At 36.9% G+C, this 25354-nt stretch overlaps 1 protein-coding gene and 1 long non-coding RNA gene across 4 annotated transcripts in view; one reads left to right on the top strand and one right to left on the bottom strand.

Moving 5' to 3' along the window:
• Positions 1-23856, top strand: part of LOC308627204 — a 38656-nt gene extending 14800 nt beyond the window's left edge. The window contains exons 2-3 of the long non-coding RNA XR_014017377.1: positions 17353-17409; positions 23770-23856. This is a non-coding gene — a long non-coding RNA (uncharacterized lncRNA). The remainder of the gene's footprint in view (positions 1-17352; positions 17410-23769) is intronic.
• PSMA8 (proteasome 20S subunit alpha 8) overlaps positions 14191-25354 on the bottom strand; it is a gene marked incomplete at its 5' end in the record, with an annotated part of 30849 nt that continues 19685 nt past the window's right edge. For 2 of the 3 annotated variants that reach the window (XM_081253002.1, XM_081253000.1), the window contains 4 exons: positions 14191-14295; positions 16536-16598; positions 16714-16833; positions 22033-22155. In XM_081253002.1, coding sequence (XP_081109128.1) covers positions 14203-14295; positions 16536-16598; positions 16714-16833; positions 22033-22155 — 399 coding nt within the window. In that variant the 3' untranslated portion in view covers positions 14191-14202. The remainder of the gene's footprint in view (positions 14296-16535; positions 16599-16713; positions 16834-22032; positions 22156-25354) is intronic. The other variant, XM_081253001.1, reaches the window with a different exon arrangement.

Here is a 25354-nt window from a genome sequence, read left to right as displayed (position 1 = left end):
CTGAAAAAGAATTCAGAATAATGATGGTAAAGATGATCCAAGATTCTATTTCCCAGATCCAAAATCTTGGAAATAGAATAGACAAAATGCAAGAAACAGTTAACAAGGACCTAGAAGAACTAAAGATGAATCAAGCATCGATTAAAAACACAATACATGAAATAAAAAATACTCTAGATGGGATCAATAGCAGAATAACTGAGGCAGAAGAACGGATAAGTGAGGTGGAAGATAAAATAGTGGAAATAACTGCTGCAGAGCAAAATAAAGAAAAAAGAATGAAAAGAACAGAGGACAGTCTCAGAGACCTCTGGGACAACATTAAACGCACCAACATTCGAATTATAGGGGTTCCAGAAGAAGAAGAGAAAAAGAAAGGGACTGAGAAAATATTTGAAGAGATTATAGTTGAAAACTTCCCTAATATGGGAAAGGAAATAGTTAATCAAGTCCAGGAAGCACAGAGAGTCCCATACAGAATAAATCCAAGGAGAAATACGCCAAGACACATATTAATCAAACTGTCAAAAATTAAACACAAAGAAATCATATTAAAAGCAGCAAGGGAAAAACAACAAATAACACACAAGGGAATCCCCATCAGGATAACAGCTGATCTATCAGCAGAAACTCTACAAGCCAGAAGGGAGTGGCAGAACATAATTAAAGTGATGAAGGAGAAAAACCTGCAACCAAGATTACTCTACCCAGCAAGGATCTCATTCAGATTTGATGGAGAAATTAAAACGTTTACAGACAAGCAAAAGCTGAGAGAGTTCAGCACCACCAAACCAGCTTTACAACAAATGCTAAAGGAACTTCTCTAGGCAAGAAACACAACAGAAGGAAAAGACCTACAAAAACGAACCCAAAACAATTAAGAAAATGGGAATAGGAACATACATATCGATAATTACCTTAAATGTAAATGGACTAAATGCTCCCACCAAAAGACACAGATTGGCTGAATGGATACAAAAACAAGACCCATATATATGCTGTCTACAAGAGACCCACTTCAGACCTAGAGACACATACAGACTGAAAGTAAGGGGATGGAAAAAGATATTCCATGCAAATGGAAACCAAAAGAAAGCTGGAGTAGCAATTCTCATATCAGACAAAATAGACTTTAAAATAAAGACTACTAGAAGAGACAAAGAAGGACACTACATAATGATCAAGGGATCAATCCAAGAAGAAGATATAACAATTGTAAATATTTATGCACCCAACATAGGAGCACCTCAATACATAAGGCAAATACTAACAGCCATAAAAGGAGAAATCGACAGTAACACAATCATAGTAGGGGACTTTAACACCCCACTTTCACCAATGGACAGATCTTCCAAAATGAAAATAAATAAGGAAACACAAGCTTTAAATGATACATTAAACAAGATGGACTTAATTGATATTTATAGGACATTCCATCCAAAAACAACAGAATACACATTTTTCTCAAGTGCTCATGGAACATTCTCCAGGATAGATCATATCTTGGGTCACAAATCAAGCCTTGGTAAATTTAAGAAAATTGAAATTCTATCAAGTGTCTTTTCTGACCACAATGCTATGAGACTAGATATCAATTACAGGAAAAGAGCTGTAAAAAATACAAACACATGGAGGCTAAACAATACACTACTTAATAACGAAGTGATCACTGAAGAAATCAAAGAGGAAATTAAAAAATACCTAGAAACAAATGACAATGGAGACACGACGACCCAAAACCTATGGGATGCAGCAAAAGCAGTTCTAAGAGGGAAGTTTATAGCAATACAATCCCACCTTAAGAAACAGGAAACATCTCGAATAAACAACCTAACCTTGCACCTAAAGCAATTAGAGAAAGACGAACAAAAACACCCCAAAGTTAGCAGAAGGAAAGAAATCATAAAAATCAGATCAGAAATAAATGAAAAAGAAATGAAGGAAACGATAGCAAAGATCAATAAAACTAAAAGCTGGTTCTTTGAGAAGATAAACAAAATTGATAAACCATTAGCCAGACTCATCAAGAAAAGAAGGGAGAAGACTCAAATCAATAGAATTAGAAATGAAAAAGGAGAAGTAACAACTGACACTGCAGAAATACAAAAGATCATGAGAGATTACTACAAGCAACTCTATGCCCATAAAATGGACAACCTGGAACAGATGGACAAATTCTTAGAAATGCACAACCTGCCAAGACTGACTCAGGAAGAAATAGAAAATATGAATAGACCAATCACAAGCACTGAAATTGAAACTGTGATTAAAAATCTTCCATCAAACAAAAGCCCAGGACCAGATGGCTTCACAGGCGAATTCTATCAAACATTTAGAGAAGAGCTAACACCTATCCTTCTCAAACTCTTCCAAACAATATCAGAGGAAGGAACACTCCCAAAGTCATTCTACGAGGCCACCATCACCTTGATACCAAAACCAGGCAAGGATGTCACAAAGAAAGAAAACTACAGGCCAATATCACTGATGAACATAGATGCAAAAATCCTCAACAAAATACTAGCAAACAGAATCCAACAGCACATTAAAAGGATCATACACCATGATCAAGTGGGGTTTATTCCAGGAATGCAAGGATTCTTCAATATACGCAAATCAATCAATGTGATACACCATATTAACAAGTTGAAGGAGAAAAACCATATGATCATCTCAATAGATGCAGAGAAAGCTTTCGACAAAATTCAACACCCATTTATGATAAAAACCCTGCAGAAAGTAGGCATAGAGGGAACTTTCCTCAACATCATAAAGGCCATATATGACAAACCCACAGCCAACATTGTCCTCAATGGTGAAAAACTGAAACCATTTCCACTAAGATCAGGAACAAGACAAGGCTGCCCACTCTCACCACTCTTATTCAACATAGTTTTGGAAGTTTTAGCCACAGCAATCAGAGAAGAAAAGGAAATAAAAGGAATCCAAATTGGAAAAGAAGAAGTAAAGCTGTCACTGTTTGCAGATGACATGATACTATACATAGAGAATCCTAAAGATGCTACTGAAAAACTACTAGAACTAATCAATGAATTTGGTAAAGTAGCAGGATACAAAATTAATGTACAGAAATCTCTGGCATTCCTGTACACTAATGATGAAAAATCTGAAAATGAAATCAAGAAAACACTCCCATTTACCATTGCAACAAAAAGAATAAAATATCTAGGAATAAACCTACCTAAGGAGACCAAAGACCTGTATGCAGAAAATTATAAGACACTGATGAAAGAAATTAAAGATGATACAAATAGATGGAGAGATATACCATGCTCCTGGATTGGAAGAATCAATATTGTGAAAATGACTCTACTACCCAAAGCAATCTACAGATTCAATGCAATCCCTATCAAACTACCACTGGCATTTTTCACAGAACTAGAACAAAAAATTTCAAAATTTGTTTGGAAAAACAAAAGACCCCGAATAGCCAAAGCAATCTTGAGAACGAAAAACGGAGCTGGAGGAATCAGGCTCCCTGACTTCAGACTATACTACAAAGCTACAGTAATTAAGACAGTCTGGTACTGGCATAAAAACAGAAAGATAGATCAGTGGATCAGGATAGAAAGCCCAGAGATAAACCCACGCACATATGGCCAACTTATCTTTGATAAAGGAGGCAGGAATGTACAGTGGAGAAAGGACAGCCTCTTCAATAAGTGGTGCTGGGAAAACTGGACAGGGACATGTAAAAGTTTGAGATTAGATCATTCCCTAACACCATACACAAAAATAAGCTCAAAATGGATTAAAGACTTAAATGTAAGGCCAGAAACTATCCGACTCTTAGAGGAAAACATAGGTAGAACACTCTATGACATAAATCACAGCAAGATCCTTTTGGACCCACCTCCTAGAGAAATGGAAATAAAAACAAAGATAAACAAATGGGACCTAATGAAACTTCAAAGCTTTTGCACAGCAAAGGAAACCATAAAGAAGACCAAAAGACAACCCTCAGAATGGGAGAAAATATTTGCAAATGAAGCAACTGACAAAGGATTAATCTCCAAAATTTATAAACAGCTCATGCAGCTCAATAGCAAAGAAACAAACAACCCAATCCAAAAATGGGCAGAAGACTTAAATAGGCATTTCTCCAAAGAAGATATACAGACTGCCAACAAACACATGAAAGAATGCTCAACATCATTAATCATTAGAGAAATGCAAATCAAAACTACAATGAGATATCATCTCACACCAGTCAGAATGGCCATCATCAAGAAATCTAGAAACAATAAATGCTGGAGAGGGTGTGGAAAAAAGGGAACACTCTTGCACTGCTGGTGGGAATGTGAATTGGTACAGCCACTATGGAGAAGAGTATGGAGGTTCCTTAAAAAACTAAAAATAGAACTACCATATGACCCAGCAATCCCACTACTAGGCATAAACCCTGAGAAAACCATAATTCCAAAAGAGACATGTACCAAAATGTTCATTGCAGCTCTATTCACAATAGCCCGGAGCTGGAAACAACCGAAGTGTCCATCATCGGATGAATGGATAAAGAAGATGTGGCACATATATACAATGGAATATTACTCAGCCATAAAAAGAAACGAAACTGAGCTATTTGTAATGAGGTGGATAGACCTAGAGTCTGTCATACAGAGTGAAGTAAGTCAGAAAGAGAAAGACAAATACCGTATGCTAACACATATATACGGAATTAAAAAAAAAAAAAAAAGTCATGAAGGACCTAGGGGCAAAACGGGAATAAAGACACAGACCTACTTGAGAATGGACTTGAGGATATGGGGAGGGGGAAGGGTAAGCTGTGACAAAGCAAAAGAGAGACATGGACATATATACACTACCAAACGTAAGGTAGATAGATAGTGGGAAGCAGCCGCAGAGCACAGGGAGATCAGCTCGGTGCTTTGTGACCGCCTGGAGGGGTGGGATGGGGAGGGTGGGAGGGAGGGAGATGCATGAGGGAAGGGATGTGGGAACAGATGTATATGTATGACTGATTCACTTTGTTATAAAGCAGAAACTAATTTAAAAAATTAAATAAAAAAAAATTGCCAATCTAAAAAAAAAAAAAAAAAAAAAAAAAAAAAACTCTAATGGGGCGGGGCAGTCAGTAAACACATACAAACACATATTTCAGGTGTTAGGTGTTTGGGGCGTGGGAGTCCTATTTTATAAATGATGGTCAGAGAAAACCTCTCCGATAGGGTGACATTTGTGCAGCAAATGGAAGGAAGTACAAGAGCAAGCCATGCCCACATAGAGTATGGGTAGAGTGCTGCAGGCAGAGGACAGTTAGTTTCAGAGCTCTGAGACAGGAGCCTGCTTAGTGTTTATGAGGAACAGCAGGGAGGCCAGTGTGGCTTGAGGTGAATGAAGGATGGCAGAAATGGCAAGAGATGAAGCAAAGAGGTATAGGGAAGGTGGGGGAAGGGAGATCACGTAGACCATAGTAGGGGCTACATGTAGATGTCTCCTAAATACTTAGCTAATGAGATCTAACAAGTACTTAGGTGATGCCAGTGCATCCTAAGCATCCGTCATCTGGGAGCTTGACAGAAAAGACTCAATGGGCTCTACCTCAGACCGATTGAATCAGAACCTGCATTTTTACAAAGATCCTCAGAGATTCATATATACATTAATTAAAGTATGAGAAACACTAGTTTAGCTTATGTTAGTCAGCAAAGACATAGGAAACCACAATCAGCACTTTTTCTTTAATTTTCAGTTTAGGATGGATTTTTCTACTTCTGCAAAAAACATCACTGGGATTTGGATAGGGATTGCATTGCATCTGTAGACGGCTTTGGGTAGTATTGACATCTTAACAATATTAAGTCTTCCCATCTATGAAAACAGGGTGTCTCTCCATTTATTTATGTCTTCTTTTATTTCTTCCAGCAATGTTTTGCAGTTTTCAATGCACAAGTCTTTTGCCTCCTTGGTTAAGTTTATTCTTAAGAATTTTATTCTTTTTGATGCTGTTGTAAATGGAATTTCTTAATTTTCCTTTTGGATTGTTCATTGTTAGTGTATAAAATGCATCTAATTTTTGTTTGTTGATTTTTTTATCCTGCAACTTTGTTTTCTACTCCAAAGATTCCATTTAAAAAATGTTAGAACTAATAAACATCAGTGAACAAAGATGATTTTACTTCTTCCTTTCCAAATTGGATGCCTTTTATTTCTTTTTCTTGCTCAGTTGTTCTGGCTAGAATGTCCAATACACTGATGAGTAGAAGTGGTGAGAGTAGGTGTCCTTGTCTTGTTCCTGATTTTAGAGGAAAAGCTTTCTGTCTTTCACCATTGAATATGATGTTAGCTTTGGGTTCTTATTATGTTGAGGAAGTTCCCTTCTGTTTCTAGTATACTGAGTAATTTTTTTAAAAATCACAATTGATACTTCAGATTCTTTCCCATTTGGTAGCTTAAATGGACACAGAAGTCTTGGGAGTGTTTGAAAATGGCATGTTGAAGATGGCAGAGACACAAAATGGGAGGAGTCTTGGCTCCTAGATTTTTTTTTTTTTTCTTTCCTAGATTTTCGCTTGGAGGATTGCAATCAACAATGGGATTTGTTATTGAGAAACAAACTGGGGAATTCCCTGGTGGTACAGTGGCTAAGGCTTTGCGCTTCTAATGCTGGGGGCTCGGGTTTGATCCCTGGTCAGGGAACTAGATCCCACATGCCTCAACTAAAGATCCCCCACGCAGCAACAAAGATCCCACTTGCTGCAACTAAGACCCAGCACAGCCAAATAAATAAATAAATAAAATTAAATTAAATTAAAAAAGAGAAGCAAACTGTGTGGGCTCATCTACTATAGTAGCTAGCATTGCTTTAACATGTAAGCAAAACGTAATTTCCCAAATATAGTAAATGCTCTTACGAATTGATGTGGGAAAAACCCAAAACCTATTGGAAGAATTAGGCAAAGGATATGAACAATCAATGGAAGGAAAATTCAAAAGGCTTTTAAACAAACATAAAGATGTTCTATATCATTCATAAAAGAAATGCAAATCAAAATTATTTGGGTAAATTTTTAAAAATACAAAGTAAATAGCTATGAAATTATATATTGAGATTTCACCTATTTATTGGCCAAAAAGTTTGAAGCACTGTTTTATTAGTTTGAGTTGAATTAGAGAAGCAAAACCACTGTGGTATCAAATAAGCAATTTTCTTCCTCTAGGAATTAGACCTCACACAACTGTGGGAGTTGATGGAGAAGTCTGTGCAAGGTTGTTGCCGCTGGTGTCAGCTCATTCTGGTAGTCAGGAAGGAAAGTTGGATGTGAAGTGGGGAGGGTGAGAATAAACTGTAACCCATGAGGACAAACAGTGCCCTCATGTATCTTTCACCATCTGCAACCTTGGCAATGCTGGTGACCTGCAGGAAAAGCTGGTGTCCTTTGCCATGAAGCTGCATGCAAAGAATCTGTTAGCAAAGAATATGAAGGAGGAGATCCGGTAGGACCTGGAGGAACTAGAGTAGCTATGGGCCTGGATGCCTCCCCACACCAGTAAAGTGAGCCAGCAAACCAACATCCTTTGCGAGCTGCTACAGTGCTGGTGCCCTACATGGAGCTACTTCTCTTCTGCCTTTCAAATACTGTGCAAATTTCTCCTGTGGCCAACTCAAACTGGCAGCCATATAGGAAAGAAAATTCTGGGAAATAGTTCCAAGGTTAGCTGAGTTGATACCGTACAAAGCCAATGCAACTACAACGGGAAAGGTATAGCAGAGGGACCCTCACTCACTGTTAGGAGAAACATAAATTTGTATAATTGTATAACATACTTTTCACCCTGAAATTCTAATTCTAGTGATTTATCCTGTAAATATACTTCTAAATATGGGAAATGACAAAAGTTTATTCATTGCAACATTATTTGCATTAGCAACACCATGAACAGTAATGATCATCAATAGAAGACTGGTTAAGAATTTAACCTTGGGCTTCCCTGGTGGCGCAGTGGTTGAGAGTCCACCTGCCAATGCAGGGGACACGGGTTCATGCCCCGGTCCGGGAAGATCCCACATGCCACGGAGCGGCTAGGCCCCGTGAGCCATGGCCGCTGAGCCTGCGCGTCCGGAGCCTGTGCTCCGCAACGGGAGAGGCCACAACAGTGAGAGCCCCGCGTACCGCAAAAAAAAAAAAAAAAAAGAAAAAGAATTTAACCTTATATCTGTACGTTGGAAAGAATGAGCCTCTCATGGGAAGATCCTCAAAGATATGTTAAGTGAAAAAATCAAGATACAGAACAGTGTACAGTATGCTACCACTTGCATTAAAAGATATATTCATGTTTGTATATGTATGGAATATCAATAGAAGTATACTGAAAATATCAGTAGAAGCATACTGATAACATCCGTTACCTTCAAGAAGAGAAACTTAGTTACTGGGGGACAAAAATGAGATGGAGTATTTTTACAATTTTTTTAAAAGTTGTGTACCACGTGAATGTATCAGTTATTAAAAATAAGAGTCTCCTTTAAATGAGACTGTTACATGCATTTCTTCTGTAGTTTATTTCTGACATATGCTTCTTGAAATCAAGATCTTACAGAAAATATTCTTGTGACCTGTTTTCTCTATGATAGGTAAAGCACAGTATACCTTTATAACTCTATTAAAAATACAGTGAAAAACCTTCTTATAATTTTTAATTAGATGAGGCATTTTTATGACCCCTCAATAACCAATGAAAATTTATATGGAGTTATGATAAAGTAACTGCTTAATTTCTTTCTAAAGGAATGTCAATGTATGAAATATATATATATACACATGTAGATATACATGTATTCAATTAAACAGGACAAAGCATGGGAATACTTGGAATGAAGAGCCCTAAGGAAATATGAAATATGAGATTAAGTGGGGTTTTTTGCAAACTTGGAGAGTATTTATTTCAATCACATCCTTTTCCAAAGATCAAGTAGAAATTTACTTGCTTCCAAGTGTCTTTTAAAACTTACTGTGCAAACTGCAGATCTGCTTCCTAAGAGAATTAGTCATGACTTCACTTCAGATAATGGTTAGATTGTCATGTCTTTCATTACTTCCCTCACTTGGTCATCATCCTCAAGATGACCAGGAATGAGGGAAAAAAAACTTTTAGAAAGGATTAAGCGCTAACCTTAGTAATGAAGCAAAGCTGTCTCTGGCTCTGTCAGACAAGGGAATATTGTAATCACCACTCTTATACCATCCACTATTCAAGAAATAAAGAAATATGATGTGTCAAGTGCAGTTGAAGCCCCGTGTGTTCCCTTCTCTTCCAACCATCCTGATTTTGCTTTTTATTTTTACTACATACGGATACATACATAGACAACACAATACATTATAGTTATGCATGCTTTTAAGTTTTCTTAAGCAGTGTGCTTCTTGAGGGCAAGGTATGCGTGTTTAAACTTTCTTAAACTTTTTCTGCATTGAATGTTTTTTGGATTTATAACTGTGAGATACATAATAAAGTATAGATAATTGACATGTACACTTTAGAGAATAATGAAGTGAACATGCACATGCTCACCACCCAGCTTTATAAAAGCCTTACCCTTCTTGTGCATTTCTCTCCCTGGCTCCCAACAGAAGTACTCATGTCCTGACTTTTGCAACAACTATAACTCCCTTGCTTTTCTTCAGTTTTACCTCACTGTATCTGTTAAACACTATATTTAGCTTTGTAGGTCTTTAAGCTTTCTATAAACATTCCTTTGTGTATACTCTCTCACAATTGGCTTTAGTTTTTGCTCAATGTTTTGGAGACATATACCTGTTGTGTACATGTAACTGTAGTGCCTTCTTTTTCCCTGCTATATGGTATGCTACTGTATGAATAAATCACAATTTATTCAGTCATTTTCCTATTGATGAATATTAGGTTACTTCTAATTTTTTTTTTTGCTATCACAAGCAATGCCTTTATAGGTGATTGTTTTTATGCACATATACTAGAGTTTCTGTAGGCTATATACCTCAGAGTGGAATTACTGGCTGAAGGACACTTGCCTCTTTGACTTTCTAGATCTCACTACCTTGTTGCCCACAGCAGGTGTCCTAAAGTCCAATAGCAGTATAGGAGTTTCTTGGGCACCAAATGCTCACCAACATTTTATATAGTCTAAAAAAAAATTTTACAGTCATTTTTAATTTTTGCCAACTTGATGGCTGTGAAGTAGTGTCTCATCATAGTTTAATATGTGTTTCCTGGATTAGTGTGGTAGAGCATTATTTAATAAGCTCCTCATAAAGAGAAAATCATTCAGATGTTCTCTTCTGTGAACTGCCTGTTTAAATGGTCCATCCATTTTTCTGTTGCACTGTGTTTTTAATTCCTTTGAACCAACAGTCCTATATAAACTCCAGACACACACCTTTTATCAGTTATATGTTACAGATATCTTCTGCCATTTGTGGCCCGTCTTTTCACTTTCATTATGGTATCTTTTGATGTAGAGAAGCTTACATTTTCAGAGTTGAATTATCAATCTCTTCCTTAAGTGTTAGCACTTTTTGTAGCTTGTTTAGATACAAGGTCTTAAAGATATTTTCCTGTATTGTCCTCTAAACGTTTTACCTCTTATGTTTATGTCTTTAATTCATCTGACATTGACTTTTTAAAAAGTGGTGTGAAGTAGAGGTTCCATTTTCTTTCTTTCCAAATGGATAACCAGTTGTCCCATTTTCTTTCTTTCCAAATGGATAACCAGTTGTCCTATCACCATTTATTGAAGCACTTATTCTTTACCCACAGATATGCAATGCTAGCTGCCATAACCCAAGTATCCCAATGAGGGTGGCTGTGTTTCTAGGCTTTTTATCGTCTCATTCCTATTTTGGTTATTGTGCCAGTACAGCTTTCTCCTGGGCAGCACTGGCATCTGCTCAAATGCCTTCTCTGATTCTCAACCCCTTTCTGTTTTTGGCCTCTGGGGATTTCCCTTACTTCTTGTGAGTTCAGTTATGCATTTAAAGGGCATATGTTATGTTTATTAGATCTTATCCAGCATTTCTTTGCCTGTAGTGAGAGATTTTTTTCAGACTATATAGTTAATGATAACCTAATGATGGAAAGAGAAGTTGTTTAACTGATTCCCAAAAACAAATGTTTGTGATCATCTCACCTTGAGGATACAAGGGAGGAAAAGCACAAAGTGCTTGCATATTGTATTTTTCCAGTAAAGCACAAAGCACTTGCATATTGCATTTTTGCAGTAAAAGAGGTAAAACTGACATTTTAAATAGCAATAATGTTTGAATATATTTTGGCTAAAACTTCACATTAAATTAAAAATCACTTTGTATAGATCAGCGAAACATGACCAAAACAATACTTAGATTTCCAAAGTAAAACAAAGCAATTGAGTCAAAAATAATTTGACTCTTATGCCAGTTACAGGAAGAATAAAACCAATGAGATATAAAAGCCTCTGCCTCCTATGATACAGCCTTGTGAGGAAGATTTGGGGGAAATGTGTCCATTTCGATGGATAGCTGTGGTGTAAAGCACTATAAACATCAGCACTTTGGGCATAAACTATACAATGTGTCTCATAAGAATTAAGTGAGTTAATGTTTATAAAGAATTCAAAACAGTGTCTGGCATGTAGTAAGCACTATATGAGTGGTTGTTTAATAAAAATAAGGGGTGGAATTACAACCATATCACTTGGATGGTGTGTCCCTATTTCCCCCCCATATAGAAGACATGTCTTCAAGACAAGGACCATTTCTGGTACTTAGCACGAAAAGAATGTTCAATGAGGATGAGGAGCAGGTGAATGCACCTTCATGAGAAGGCTCCCCGGGGCCATGTGTGGTATAGCAACACACCCCTCTCTTCCTGGAGGTCCCCCCATTTTTACTTAACCAGGGTCTGAATCCACTTTCAGGGACCCTGCATCCAGTATATATTCAACAATTATGTGGCGCCTTCCCATCACTATAATGTTCAACAAGGGCCAAAGACATTAGGGAAGACATAGAGATTGAAAACAGGCACATGACAAGATGCTCAACATCACTAATCACCAGGGAAATACAAATCAAAACCACAGTGAGATACCGCCTCACACCTGTTAGAATGGCTATTATCCAAAAGACAACAAATAACAAGTGTTGGCGAGAATGTGGAGAAAAGAGAACCCTGTGTACTGATGTTGGGAATGTAAATTGGTTCAGCCACTATGGAAAACAGTATGGAAATTCCTCAACAAAATTAAAAATTGAAGTACCGTATGATTCAGCAATTCCACTCCTGGGTATTTTTTTTTTCTTTTTAGGCCACACTGCACAGCCTGTGGGATCTTAGTTCCCCGACCAGGGATTGAACCCAGACCCCCTGGAGTGAAAGTCCTAACCACTGGACTGCCAGGAAATTCCCTAGTCCTGGGTATTTATCCTAAGAAAACAAAAATGCTAATTAGAAAAGATATATGTACCCCTATGCTCAATTCAGCATTATTTACAGTAGCTAAGATATGGAAGCAACCAAAGTATCCATCAGTAGATGAATGGATAAGGAAAATATATACACACGTGCACGCGCGTGTAATGGAATATTACTCAGCCATAAAAAAGAATTAAATCCTGCCACTTGTAACAACATGGATGGACATAGAGGGTATTATGCTAAGTGAAATAAGTCAGACAGAAGAGACAAATAGTGCATTTTACCTATATATGTAATCTACAAAACAAAACAAATGAACAAAAAATAAGGAAACAGAAAGAGTTATAAATACAGAGAACAAACAGGTGATTGTCAGAGGGGAGGGCATGTACAAGGAGGAAAGAAATAGATGAGAGAGATTAAGAAGTACAAACTTCCAGGGGCTTCCCTGCTGGCACAGTGGTTGAGAATCCGCCTGCCAATGCAGGGGACACGGGTTCGATCCCTGGTCCAGGAAGATCCCACATGCTGTGGAGCAACTAAGCCCGTGTGCCACAACTACTGAGCCTGTGCTCTAGAGCCCATGCTCTGCAACAAGAGAAGCCACTGCAGTGAGAAGCCCGTGCACCGCGATGAAGTGTATAGCCCCCTCTCGCTGCAACTAGAGAAAGCCCGTGCACAGCAACAAAGACCCAGCGCAGCTAAAAATAAAATAAATTAATTTTAAAAACAAGAAAAAACAAACAAACTCACTCATATAAAAAGAGATCAGATTTGTGGTTCCCAGAGGCAGAGGTTGGAGGAAGGGGCAATTGGATGAAGGCAGTCAAAAGGCACAAACTTCCAGGCATAAGATAAATAAGTACTAGGGATGTAATGTACAACATGGTAAACATAATTCATGCTGCTGTATGTTATATATGAAAGTTGTTAAGAGAGTAAATCCTAAGAGTTCTCCACAAGAAATAGAATTTTTTTTCTGTTTATTTCATTTTGCTTCTATATGAGATGATCTTCACTAAACTTATTGTGATAATCACTTCATGTTTCTAAATCAACTCATTATGCTGTACTCCTTAAACTTATACAGTGCTGTATGTCAATTATATCAATAAAAGTGGAAGAAAAAATAAAGTATACAAGAGGATGCGTGTAGGTTAATGCAAATACTGTGCCATTCTGTATAAGGGACTTGAGCATCTGCATATTTCGGTATCCACAAGGGGTCCTGGAACCAATCTCCCTTGGATACCAAGGGATGACTGTACTGCAACTTATAAGGTAAAATAAATATAACAAAATATTTAAAATTTTTTTAAAAGGCTCTGACAAAATTTTGGCAATTCACCAACACAAGGATGTTTTTATCATTCATCTAGAAATGCAAGTCAATAGTATATTCAGTTTATTTTGGAATAGCTATCTTTACCTGACAGTCTATGCTCAAATGGCACCAAATTATTAATTTTTAATTAAACATTTTTATTAATTAAATTTGCATGTATGAAAAAAGTAACATACTAGGCAAGTTATAAAGTATAGTCTCGGGCTTATATAAAATCTTGACTGCTTTCAACAATTACTGAACTCTCTTTTCAAAGAAAATCTTCATACTAATGTATGTTTGTCTATGTAATAGACTGAAGACAGCCACAAATGGCATTCTCAAAACAACACGTAACTACTAAATGTAATGTTGCAAATTAACTTATTTCCTTAAAATTTCACTAAATAATTCTAAGGAGCACAACAAAATATTAAAAGCTCCCAGTGTTATCCTCAGAATTAGGCAGTCTTCTTTGATTTTTCCTTCTCTGCTTCTTCCTTTTCCTTTCCTGTTTCATTTACCTGTAATTCAATTTCTTTGGCACTAAACATCTGAAAAGAGAAAAAAATTTAAAAAGCAAATTTCAATTATAGCAATAATTTCTAAATATTTATAATGCAAAGGACCCCAATTATATTTTATAAATTTTTATGTTCTATTTATAACATTATATTTTATAACTTCAAATATATAATGAAATATTTCACAAGGTTCAAAAGCAACATACTTGTAACAATTATGGACAAAACCAGAACTCTATTGACATTTCCACTCTCGTGTGCTAATATAGAAAGCTGGGCAAATGCAACATTGCATTACATATCCTATATGTGATAACTCTGAAAACATTTTTATGTGAGGCTTATTCTATTAATGAGCAAATAACTCATTACTGAACTCCTATCCCTACCCCACTGTGTGATTCTTGAAAAGGTTTGTCTATTTTATCAGCTCATGGACTAGCCAAAGGCAGGAAAATGATGATTTACACTGTGCTTTGTTTACAGCTACTGAGTAGAGAGCAAAACAGTTTTTATTTTATTTAAATCAATTTTATTTTATTTAAAATCAAAGGTGGGAGCAACGTGCTCAAGATCATACGGTTAAACAAATGTATCTGCTGGAAATTAAACCCAGATCTATCCAATTCCAAAGCACAGGCTCTATTCACTACACAGCCTATTGTGAAATATCATGTGGAAAGATAGTGTAACTTTGGTGCCAGTACACATACCATTCTACCACTCATAAATAAAACTATATATATATCTATGTGTGTGTCTGTCCAGGTGTGTACATATGTATGTGTTGGGGCTGGAGAGGTGACTCTGGAGTCAGTGGTTCTGTGTCCCTGTGGTGTTGACACGTCTGTCCCTGAGTCCTTGGCAGCAGGGGTGACAACCTGACCCAGTTCCTATCTCCATACTCTGCTCAGCACCCTGGTTATTTATGTGGAGCCTTGCAGAGGCAGACCCAACTACCCTGTCCCCATTTCTCTTATTCATTGAAACTTGCTCCTGTACTCTCCTTGCATCCCCATCCATTGGTGTCAAAAGAACAAGAACAACAACAAAAAAAACTGTCAAGAAAACAAAACAAAAGCAAAAACCACTGCTCCACACAGCACTGATTTTAACATTATTTCCCCTTGAAATATTTTCTTTAAAATAAAAGTTATATGTAAAATAATCCTTTTTAGCACACTTTTCATATAGTTTCCCATGCAAGTGCTTTTGTACACTCTCAGCTAAAGAACAGCTAGTTAGCAGTGTGAAGCTCTACCTAATGAACAATAGTGAACCACATGTCAAATGCTCTTTAGCCAATGAGTCCTTATCACAATATTTAGAACAATTTATCACAGCGTTCTGAATACTTTATTTTGCAGTCTAGCAGTTTTAACACATAATGGCTGACAAAAGGTGTACAAATAATAATGCTAGACTTGCCATAAAGAAATATGGAAGGATTATCACACTAGATATTAAAATGCAAGTCTTAAATAAGCTCAAGGCACTCATAAATGAAAAGTAGAGAAAATAGATAAAAAACCAGTAGGCAATCAAGAAAGGTGTTTTGTTTTGTTTTGTTTTTTGCGGTACATGGGCCTCTCACTGTTGTGGCCTCTCCCGTTGCAGAGCACAGGCTCTGAACATGCAGGCTCAGCGGCCATGGCTCATGGGCCTAGCCGCTCCGCGGCATGTGGGATCTTCCCGGACTGGGGCACGAACCCGTGTCCCCTGCATCAGCAGGCGGACTCTCAACCACTGTGCCACCAGGGAAGCCCAAGGGTGGTTTTTTGACATAATGAAGGATAACATTATGTTAGAAGCCTAGAGGGCCAACAATTATATAAATGGCAGCTGAATGACACTGGCTAGAAGCTAATCTTGATTTCAGAAGATGTAAAGACAGGAAGAGTAACTGTTCTCTATATGGTGCCAGGAATGAATCTTTGTAAGGAGTACGCTACACTGACCCTATATAGGACTGACTCAGTAGGGGTTCCTACTTATAAGAACATATACTAAATGGGGTAGGCCTATATATAGATCTCAGCACATCTAAGTCTTCCCAGAGGCCTAGGAATAGATAACTGCTTGTGTAATAAGCATGTACAAGTTAGTGACTATTAGGCTACAGAAACAAAACAGAAGTCATCATAGTGTCAATGGATGCTAATGGATGTTTCAGGCTTATAATAAAAGATTCACAGGTGTCAACAACATATTAAATTTTGTCAAAATACTTTATACCACAGATATTTTTTCCTCTTTGTTTAATGACTTACCTTCAAAGGTTGCTTTCTTCTTATTATACCAAGTTCAATGTTTTTTCCACCAGATTGGACAACCTAATGTAAAACAAGTGCAATTTTAGAATTACTTCAGGAAAGTCTCTGTTTTAATAAGCGACTGAATGAGGGGAAAAAACATGCTTTTCTGTATATGCTTTATTAGATCACTTACTTCCAGCAAAGCTCTTATTGCTAATTTGATAGTTTCACTGTCGTTTGCTATAGCATCTTCTGTGTAATTCTTTTCTAGAAATTCTCGGACGGTTTTAGCACTTCGACCTATTGCATTTGCCTTGAAAGGTAGAAGATAATTATTAATATCACTGCAATATGAATGAACTTATGGTTACTAAGTGAGGTTTAGAGCTTACTCCTATATTTCTTAGCATAATTACTAAATGAAGATTGTAGTTTCAAAGATTTAGCAAACATTTCAACAGCTCATTTGATTACTATATGAATAATCTGTGGTGATGGCATGCCTGACTTTCAGATATACCAATGCTTTCCTGGCCAGTGCTTTCTATTTCCTTAATGGCTCCCAAGTCCTAGTAGTCAGAGAAGATTAAAAGAGTTGAAACTCAAAAAGATGTGAAGAGGAAAGGAGACATAACTTTGCAATATGATGCAAAAAGAAAAGAAAAAAAAAGGACATCACTGTGAAGAAGAAAGTTGTTTCTGTGGATAGGACTGTGCATCATTTTCTTAGAACTTAGAACATAAGTTTACTAATTACTGATTCATTATATCCTTTGACTATAAGCAAGAAGGGCTGCTTCTGTTCCATGCCCCATTTTTCTTTGTTCTTTAGAAATTTTCATCAGATGAAGGGAAGAGGAAATGCATTTTCCTGGCTGCATGACTACAGGTAGTATATGGCATGTTCTTTCCATTTGGTCTCAATATCCAGTACTAGTAATGATGATGATGATGATAACAGTAATTTATATTAACAGAGCACTTAATGTGCCAGGCACTATGTTAAGCATTTTACATGGATTATCTCATTTTAACCGTCACAAAAACAATTAAATAGGTACTGTTACTACTCTAATTCATTGAGGAAGAAATGAAGGGTTGACGGGGTTAAAAGAGCCTTCTCAACCTCAGCACTGTTGGCATCCTGGGCTGGATAGCTCTGCCCTGGTGAGGGCTGTCCTGTGCACTGCAGGATGTTTAGCAGCCTTTATCCACTAGATGCCAGCAGCACCCCGGCCTCAGCTGTGACAACCAAATGTGTCTCTAGATATTGCCAAATGTCCCTTAGATGGGACAAAATCACCCCCATTGTGAACCACTGGCTTAAGTAACCTTGCCCAAGATCATATAGCGGGTAAGTAGAAGATCTGAGCTTTGAAACCAAGTAGACGGAATCACCAATCCAAGCTTTGAACTCTATACCCCATGCTGCCACATGCCCCTTGCTGTGATGTCTCGAGAGAGAGAAAAGAACCAGCAGAAAGGCCCATCCTTTCACCGAAGGATTCTGGCACGAAATGGGGGTTGTCTCAGTTCCAACTGGTAGGTGTTATGATTACTGGAAAGATATCTCAAAGGAGTCTTTTAGGAAGTAAGAATGAAAACACACCTTTTGTACTACATGAGTATATAGTTCTGCTACTTGACAGAACTTTTTTGATACCTTTATATTTCAGAAGATTAAAATAAATAGCTGTGAAATTTTAAATCAGATTTTGTGGCCTTGAAATTTCATTAAGATCAAAGGTAAAGCCTTCAGCCTGGTATGACTTTGGAGTTTATCAGCTTCTAGTTTGCTTTGGTTAACTAATTGGTTGCTGCCCAGAGAGGAAGTACATAAGATAGTGGTTTGTCCAAAAGTCTCACTGAGCCTTTAGAAGTCACCTTGTAAATTCCTGGTGACGTTCCTGTCCACCTCTTCCAATTGCTGATGTCAAAATTCTTTAACTCTTAACCTATTTGACTGGTTTCCTAAATCTAGCCGCTTCTTGCCACACTCATGCCCCTACCCTCCCTGCAACCCGATCACCCACTCCAGCTCACTTCAACAGACTCTGATGAGTTTGCAGTGTTTTTCCTGCCTGCCTATCCAGATTAATGACAATTTTCTGTGGCAAACAATATTAGCTGCCAACCCCAATATCCATTCTTCCTTTGTAACAGAACTCTAGGCAATGTGCCTGCTGAAAAATGTCATGTCCTACCCTCTGTTACCAAAAGGTATATACAAGTGGAAGTAACTGGGTGAAACTTCTAGGAATCCTTGCTGCCTGTAATGCAGACATGTTGGCTGGAGGTCTAGTAACTACCTTGAGAGCATGAGAAAAGACTAAGATAATAAAAGAGACAAACACCAGCAACTGCCTATTTCAACCTTCTCATTAGGTGGGAGAAATAAATCCTTCTGTGTGAAGAATCATCGCATCTCTGTTAGGAGCAAAGAACAATAACTCACGAGTACACCTTTGAGTAGATCCTGTGACGTACTGCCCCACCCCCCTTCAGAAATGAAAGCCTTATTCCTACAGTTGCTGGAAGTGCCAATGGCACACAGCCCTCAGCTCTTAACTTCTTTGAGAGGTGCCTTTGTTAACAAGAGCTGCCTCACCTAAGGTCTTGTACTATCTAGGGTTGGCCCAAGTCCAATGACTGATTGATGAAGAGCTATTAATGTCCAGACCCTCACCCCAACTTGGAACAACTTTGAAGAGCTACCCCAGATCCAGGGCTTCCCATGGGATTGATGAGGCCTTTATTGAGATTGCACTGCAGTCCAACTTTTCCCTCAGCCTAATCTGGTTCCCTTCCCTTCAACAAATGCTGATCCCCAAAGCACTTCCTAATATGCTTCCTAAAAATGATGGTTAAATGGCCTTTAAATATTTTCCAAAGAATACCAGAGTGGAGAGAGGATCTATGATAGAAGGGTTCCAAATTCAAGTAATCTTGGAGACTACTACTTTAACTGCTTCTAGAATATTTATAACGCCTTTTAGAAGATGCAGAAGGTAACAAAATTTATTAAATTTCTTTAGAAAAACATCTCTCAAAGTTAATTAGCTTTAAAGAGCTTGTTTACATTACACCTATTAACATAAAAAGAAATACACTTTGAGAAACACTGCTCTGAAATATACAACATATTAACTTTGTTCCTGTTTTAAAGTGTTACCTACAACAGCAAAACACTTGGCCTTATAAGCTCTTTACCATCGCTCCATCCAAGCTGTCCTTGCCGAAGTCACCAATGACTTGCCTGTTACCAAATTCAATCATTTCATGTCCTCTTCGTACTTGATCCATCAGTGGCACTGACTCAGCTGATCAACTCTTCTTAGAATACTGTTTTCACTTAGGATCCAGGATATTGCTTTCTGGGTTCTCCTCGTTTACAGACTAGGCTGGATCTATCCCCACCTTTCACTGGCCACTGCCTCTGATCTAAATCTGGTCTTGCCTGAATTATTATTGAGTCCCCTAACTTGTTTGCCTGCTTCTACCCTACAACCTGTTCTCAATAAAAGAGATACTTTTACAATATAAATCAGATCATTTTACTCTAATAAGCAAAACTCTCTAGTGTCTATTTCACATGTCCTCTATGTGTACCGTGTACGACTACAACCGAGTACTGCAGTGGTGTCATCTCACGGTACCAGAGCTGTGTTCTCAAGTCCTCTGTACCATCCTGTCAGGCTACGTGGTATAGTAGGTCAGAGTAAAAAAACAAAACATAGAAACAAACAAACAAAAACACTTGATCTTATGTTTAAAGCGCCCCCCCCCCAAATAAAAAGAAAACCGGAAGATTTTACTCCACCTTTAAAGACTGAATATCAGAATTTATATTAAATGTATAGAGAATCCTTTGGCCTAGGGAAGTAGCATGAAGTAGTGGACAGAATACTGGACTAACAAGCAGAAGACCCTGAGTTCTAATTCCAGTTTTGCTATTAACTAGTGAACTTAAAAAAAAAATCACTTAACTCCTGAGTCTTACTTACCAAATACATAAAATTAAAGTTTCCAAGACTTTTTTGTTATAGATGATTTTTTTAAGATGCATAATGCTTCCTTCAACCAAAATCTTATAAGAAAGTACAACATGTAAAATCAGTAAAATGATGATAACGGGGTGTATGTGTGTGTGTGCACAGGCTCACGCTGTTCACACCCTCCCCACCTCCACCACGTGGCCTTGCAGTACCACAGCAGCAGTTTCAGACCTGAGTGATAAATGAAATCCCCAACAATTAAAAAAATTTCCATAATTTTCCTGGCTGACCTTGAAATGAAATAAAAATGCTTCTCTATATAACCCCCAGGGAGCAACCAAATTAAAATAGAAAGTTATGTAAACTTGGAAATTGTTATGATATTGAAATGAAAGGTCAGGATGTAATGATAAATGTAAACAGAAGATGGCAGACTTCAAAATATTTAGAGAAAGATTGAGTGTAATAATTTGTTTTGTTTAGGGCATAGATTTGGGAGGCACATGAAATCTAGTACCTGTAAAAGATTTCTAACCGGCAGAAAAAAAGTCTGGCATTTGCATCAGGTAAATTCATAGTTTCTGGTTACCAATTAGATTGTCCAGATAGCTTTTTAAGATGTGCCCTTAATAACGCAAGTATTCAGATCTTTGTGGCAAGAATATAATCCACTCTTTTACTGGCCTGGTTAACTCATAACCGTCTTATGAGTATGGTCAGCTAAAATCAAATCCTTTAGTTAATACAGGTTTAAAGACCAAGGTAGTATTTCCCATGAATTTATTTGGCCCTTAATAATAGTAAAATAAGCTTTTTATAAAATTATTTAAAGCCTGAGTGTTTAAACTTTTAATAAAGTCAAAATCACTTAGACTCTGTAGTATATAGTCTTATTCTTATATATGAGAATATACAAAAATTCACTTCTGCAAGCTGTCACTAGTTTTCCTAAGCCCTAGACTTTTGTATTAGATTTGAGTTTACCATTAAACAAAGTTAGCAGTTGGGTACTAAAACAAGAGTAACAACTTATCTGGAAAACAAACTATGTTCCAGGAATTATGTGGATACAACTGCCAGGTACTGACACATAGGTATAGATTCATAGTTTGGGGTGCTTTGACTCTCCTAGAATAGAGGATATATTAAAGATTTCACCATGAGATTTAAAAGCTCATTTAATTCTTTACTGAAAACAAAGAGACTATTTCTACTCAAAGCAAGCATCCTACTAATATGGAGGAATGAATGATGAAAAGAAACTGGGTATTTATCTTACTTTGCCATTTATATACATTTTGGTTTGTCACATTTTTCAAAAGTAAAGATCCTGTGATTAATAAACCAAAGTGTTTCTTTATCCATCCAAAACCATCATACTTTCTGACTAGCTAAATTGTTACATAAAGTTTATACTACCATCAATATTTTAGTACAACATAATTTGTTGTCAGGTCCCTGAAAGCGATAAAGCACCTACTCAAATTCTAAAATACATTAACAAATTCATGACTCACCTTCCAAGCATGATAAGCACCAGAGGGATCAGTCTGATATAATCTTGGGATACCATCATCATCAAAACCTACAATTAAGGCAGAAATACCAAAAGGTCTTCGTCCATTGCTTTGCGTATATTTCTGAAAAATAAAATGTTTTCATGACTACTTTCTATATGAGGCCTTTTAAAGAAAGGACAACACTATTACTTATCAAATAACAAATTCCAATAGTAAAGTATTCCTGATAAAATGATCTTTATTAATTACTATTGTGTATAACTTCAAGATCCTCTTCCTTTTTCTGTACTAACCACAATCCATGATGAAAATTTTAAGAAATAAATGTACACAGTAAAATAAAATTGTAAGTTTCTTATGTATGGTCTTAAATTTGTTTTCTCATTGCCTTATGTAAGTTTGGTAACATAACTACACTGTAATCTTTTTTCTTACTTCAGAGAACTGTGCACGTCATACCATTTTGGTTCCCAATAAAGCTGATTTCAATGAGCTGTGCTTTGGAAGCATGTCCTTGGTTTACTTTGAGGGAAACTTTGTTATTATCAAGTATTCTTACTTGATACTATTCCTATCAAGTATATTCTGTTCACTATACCAAGTTATCTCTATATAAAAACCCAACTAAGATACTTCTTTCAGTACCAAGACAAGGAACCTCTGTTTCTCTTGAAGAAAAAATATGTTTTTTCCTGACTGACAGTGGGGCACTGGAAACTAATGGTATTTTTTACTTTAGTGCCAGGAACTTTCTGAATTTGTGCTCTAGGGAGTGGAATTCACACTAATTCTGAGACTGGCATCCACAGAAGTTGTGCAGAGAGGCAGCCCTGGCAGAAAACTCAGGACTACATTTGTAGGCAACTGTAGGAACTGTATATAACTCTATGGCTTGAGATAGCTTTATACTAGCTTTCTTCTTGGACTTGTCTACATATCTATTTTTAAATTTTAATTGTATTATATCTATATTTATAGGCCACTTTAAGTTTCGGGGTTTTTTGAGGTTTTTTTTTTGGCTTCATGGCTTGTGGGATCTTAGTTCCCAGACCAGGGATTGAACCCGGGCCCCCTGCAGTGGAAGCATGGAGTCCTAACCACTGGACCGCCAGGGAATCCCAAACCACTTTAAATTTTGAATGCAAATAGTGAGTTAAAACATAAACTCTTTTTTTAATAACATACTTTTATTTTTTATAAATTTATTTATTTTTATTTTTGGCTGCGTTGGGTCTTCATTGATGCGCGGTCTTTCTCTAGCTGTGGTGAGCAGTGGCTACTCTTCGTTGCAGTGCGTGGGCTTCTCATTACGGTGGCTTTTCTTGTTGCAGAGCACAGGCTCTAGGCACGGGGGCTTTAGTAGTTGTGGCACGCAGGCTCAGTAGTTGTGGCTCACGGACTCTAGAGCATAGGCTCAGTAGTTGTGGCGCACGGGCTTAGTTGCTTGGCAGCATGTGGGATCTTCCCAGATGAGGTATCGAACCCATGTCCCCTGCATTGGCAGGCAGATTCTTAACCACTGCACCACCAGGGAAGTCCACAATATAAATTCTTAAAGAATAGGGTTTGTCTTTTTTCTCTGTATTTCCTAATGTTCCTAGTTCACACCTAGGTATGAAGTAGATGTTTTGTAAATATACTTTAAGGAGAGAAACTTTTACCTTATTTGCTTAATTGACCACTTTTTTTGTTTTGTTTTGTTTTGGCTGCGCCGTGCTGCATGTGGGATCTTAGTTCCCGCACCAAGGATCAAACCCGCGCCCCCTGCACTGGAAGTGTGGAGTCGTAACCACTGGACCTCAAGGGAAGTATTAATCAACCACTTTTTAATGAAAAAGTAACACACGCACAACTTAAAATAATTTAAAAAAACAAAAGGCGTACATGGGGATAACTCTTTTGTCCCAGAGCCTCAGCTTCCTCCTCAGTAGCAACCCCACTGTTAACAGATTCACAATGTGTATTTCTATAAATGTTCCATGCATAATAGCTTTTGTATTTCCAAAAGAAAAGCTGAAAACCACAATTGGGAACCTTGTATACACAATGTTCTGCACCTTGTTTTTTGGTGAGTACCTTTTAACTACTGGGAAAATCAAAGCAAAGAAAAAAGAAAAACAAAACAATATAAAAATGTTGAACTTTCTTGAAACATGAATTAAATTTTAAAAAATGTATGTAATCTAAAACCTTAATATCTAGAATATATAGAACCTATTAAAAAATCTCTATGTAGACGAATGGTAAAATCCATGCCAGGAAGTGTTCTAAATGCTTTAAAATGTACTAAATCATTTAATCCATACTGCAATTCAACAAACATTATTGTAACATTCATTTTATAAATAAGAAAATTGAGGCAAAACAGGCTAAATAGTTTTCCCAAGGCATTAACTAGGAAGTAGCAAAGTCAGGATTTAAGTCCCAAAATTCTGGCTCCTGGGAGTACATTCTTAACTACTAGAGTGCCTGTCAAAAGGAAAGATAGTTTACACTGGGAGAAATGAAAATAGCAAACCAACGTGGAAAAAAATTGACCTTACTACTAATTATAAAATACAAATTAAAACAACTATTACAGTACGTTATACTTATTTGCAAAATAAAAGGAAAATGAAAAACCCAATGCTGATGATTCTTCAGGGATGTATTTATGCATTGCTAGTTGTACAACAAAAATTTGTTCAATCTTTTTAGAAAGCAATTTAGCTACGTATAACAAGAGTCTTAAAACTAATTACAATCTCTAAACTAGTAAATCCATACTGAAAATTAATTTAACAATATAATTCAAAAAAGAAAAAGAGAAGCTGTGACAAAGATAGAGTAATGTTATTAAAGCAGCAGATTGAGAGAGAGACAGAGAGAAAGGCAGAGAGAGAGAGAGAAAAGGAGAAAAGGAAAGAAACTGGAAACAACCTAAATAATTACCAGATAGCAACTAGAAACAGTACTATATAGTTTGTAAGGATGGTAAGTATAAGGAGATGTTGCCATATTTAAAGAACAAAGAAAATGATAATAAATGAAACAATACTTGTATGCATCATGATTATACTAAATGGCAAATCATGTATCTACACATGGACTCAGAAGAAGTCATATCTAAACCTGATCAGTTGTGTTTAGCTTTGTAGGTGAAAGAATCATGGGTATTTCTTTGGAAAACTTTAAAACATGTGTTTTACTGCTACATCTCTGATGTAGAAATCTGTACAACTGTAGAAATCTCCTTAAAAGGTTACTCATTTTTTAAAATTTAATATAATTCTCAGAATTGACATTGATTGAGATTTCTGATATCAAATCAATCCACTCC

This window comes from Mesoplodon bidens, assembly GCF_964165515.1.
Source record: "Mesoplodon bidens genome assembly, chromosome: 13".
NCBI lineage: Eukaryota > Metazoa > Chordata > Mammalia > Artiodactyla > Ziphiidae > Mesoplodon > Mesoplodon bidens.
Note: the sequence above shows the minus strand (reverse complement) of the source record. Positions and strands in the feature narration are given on the sequence as shown.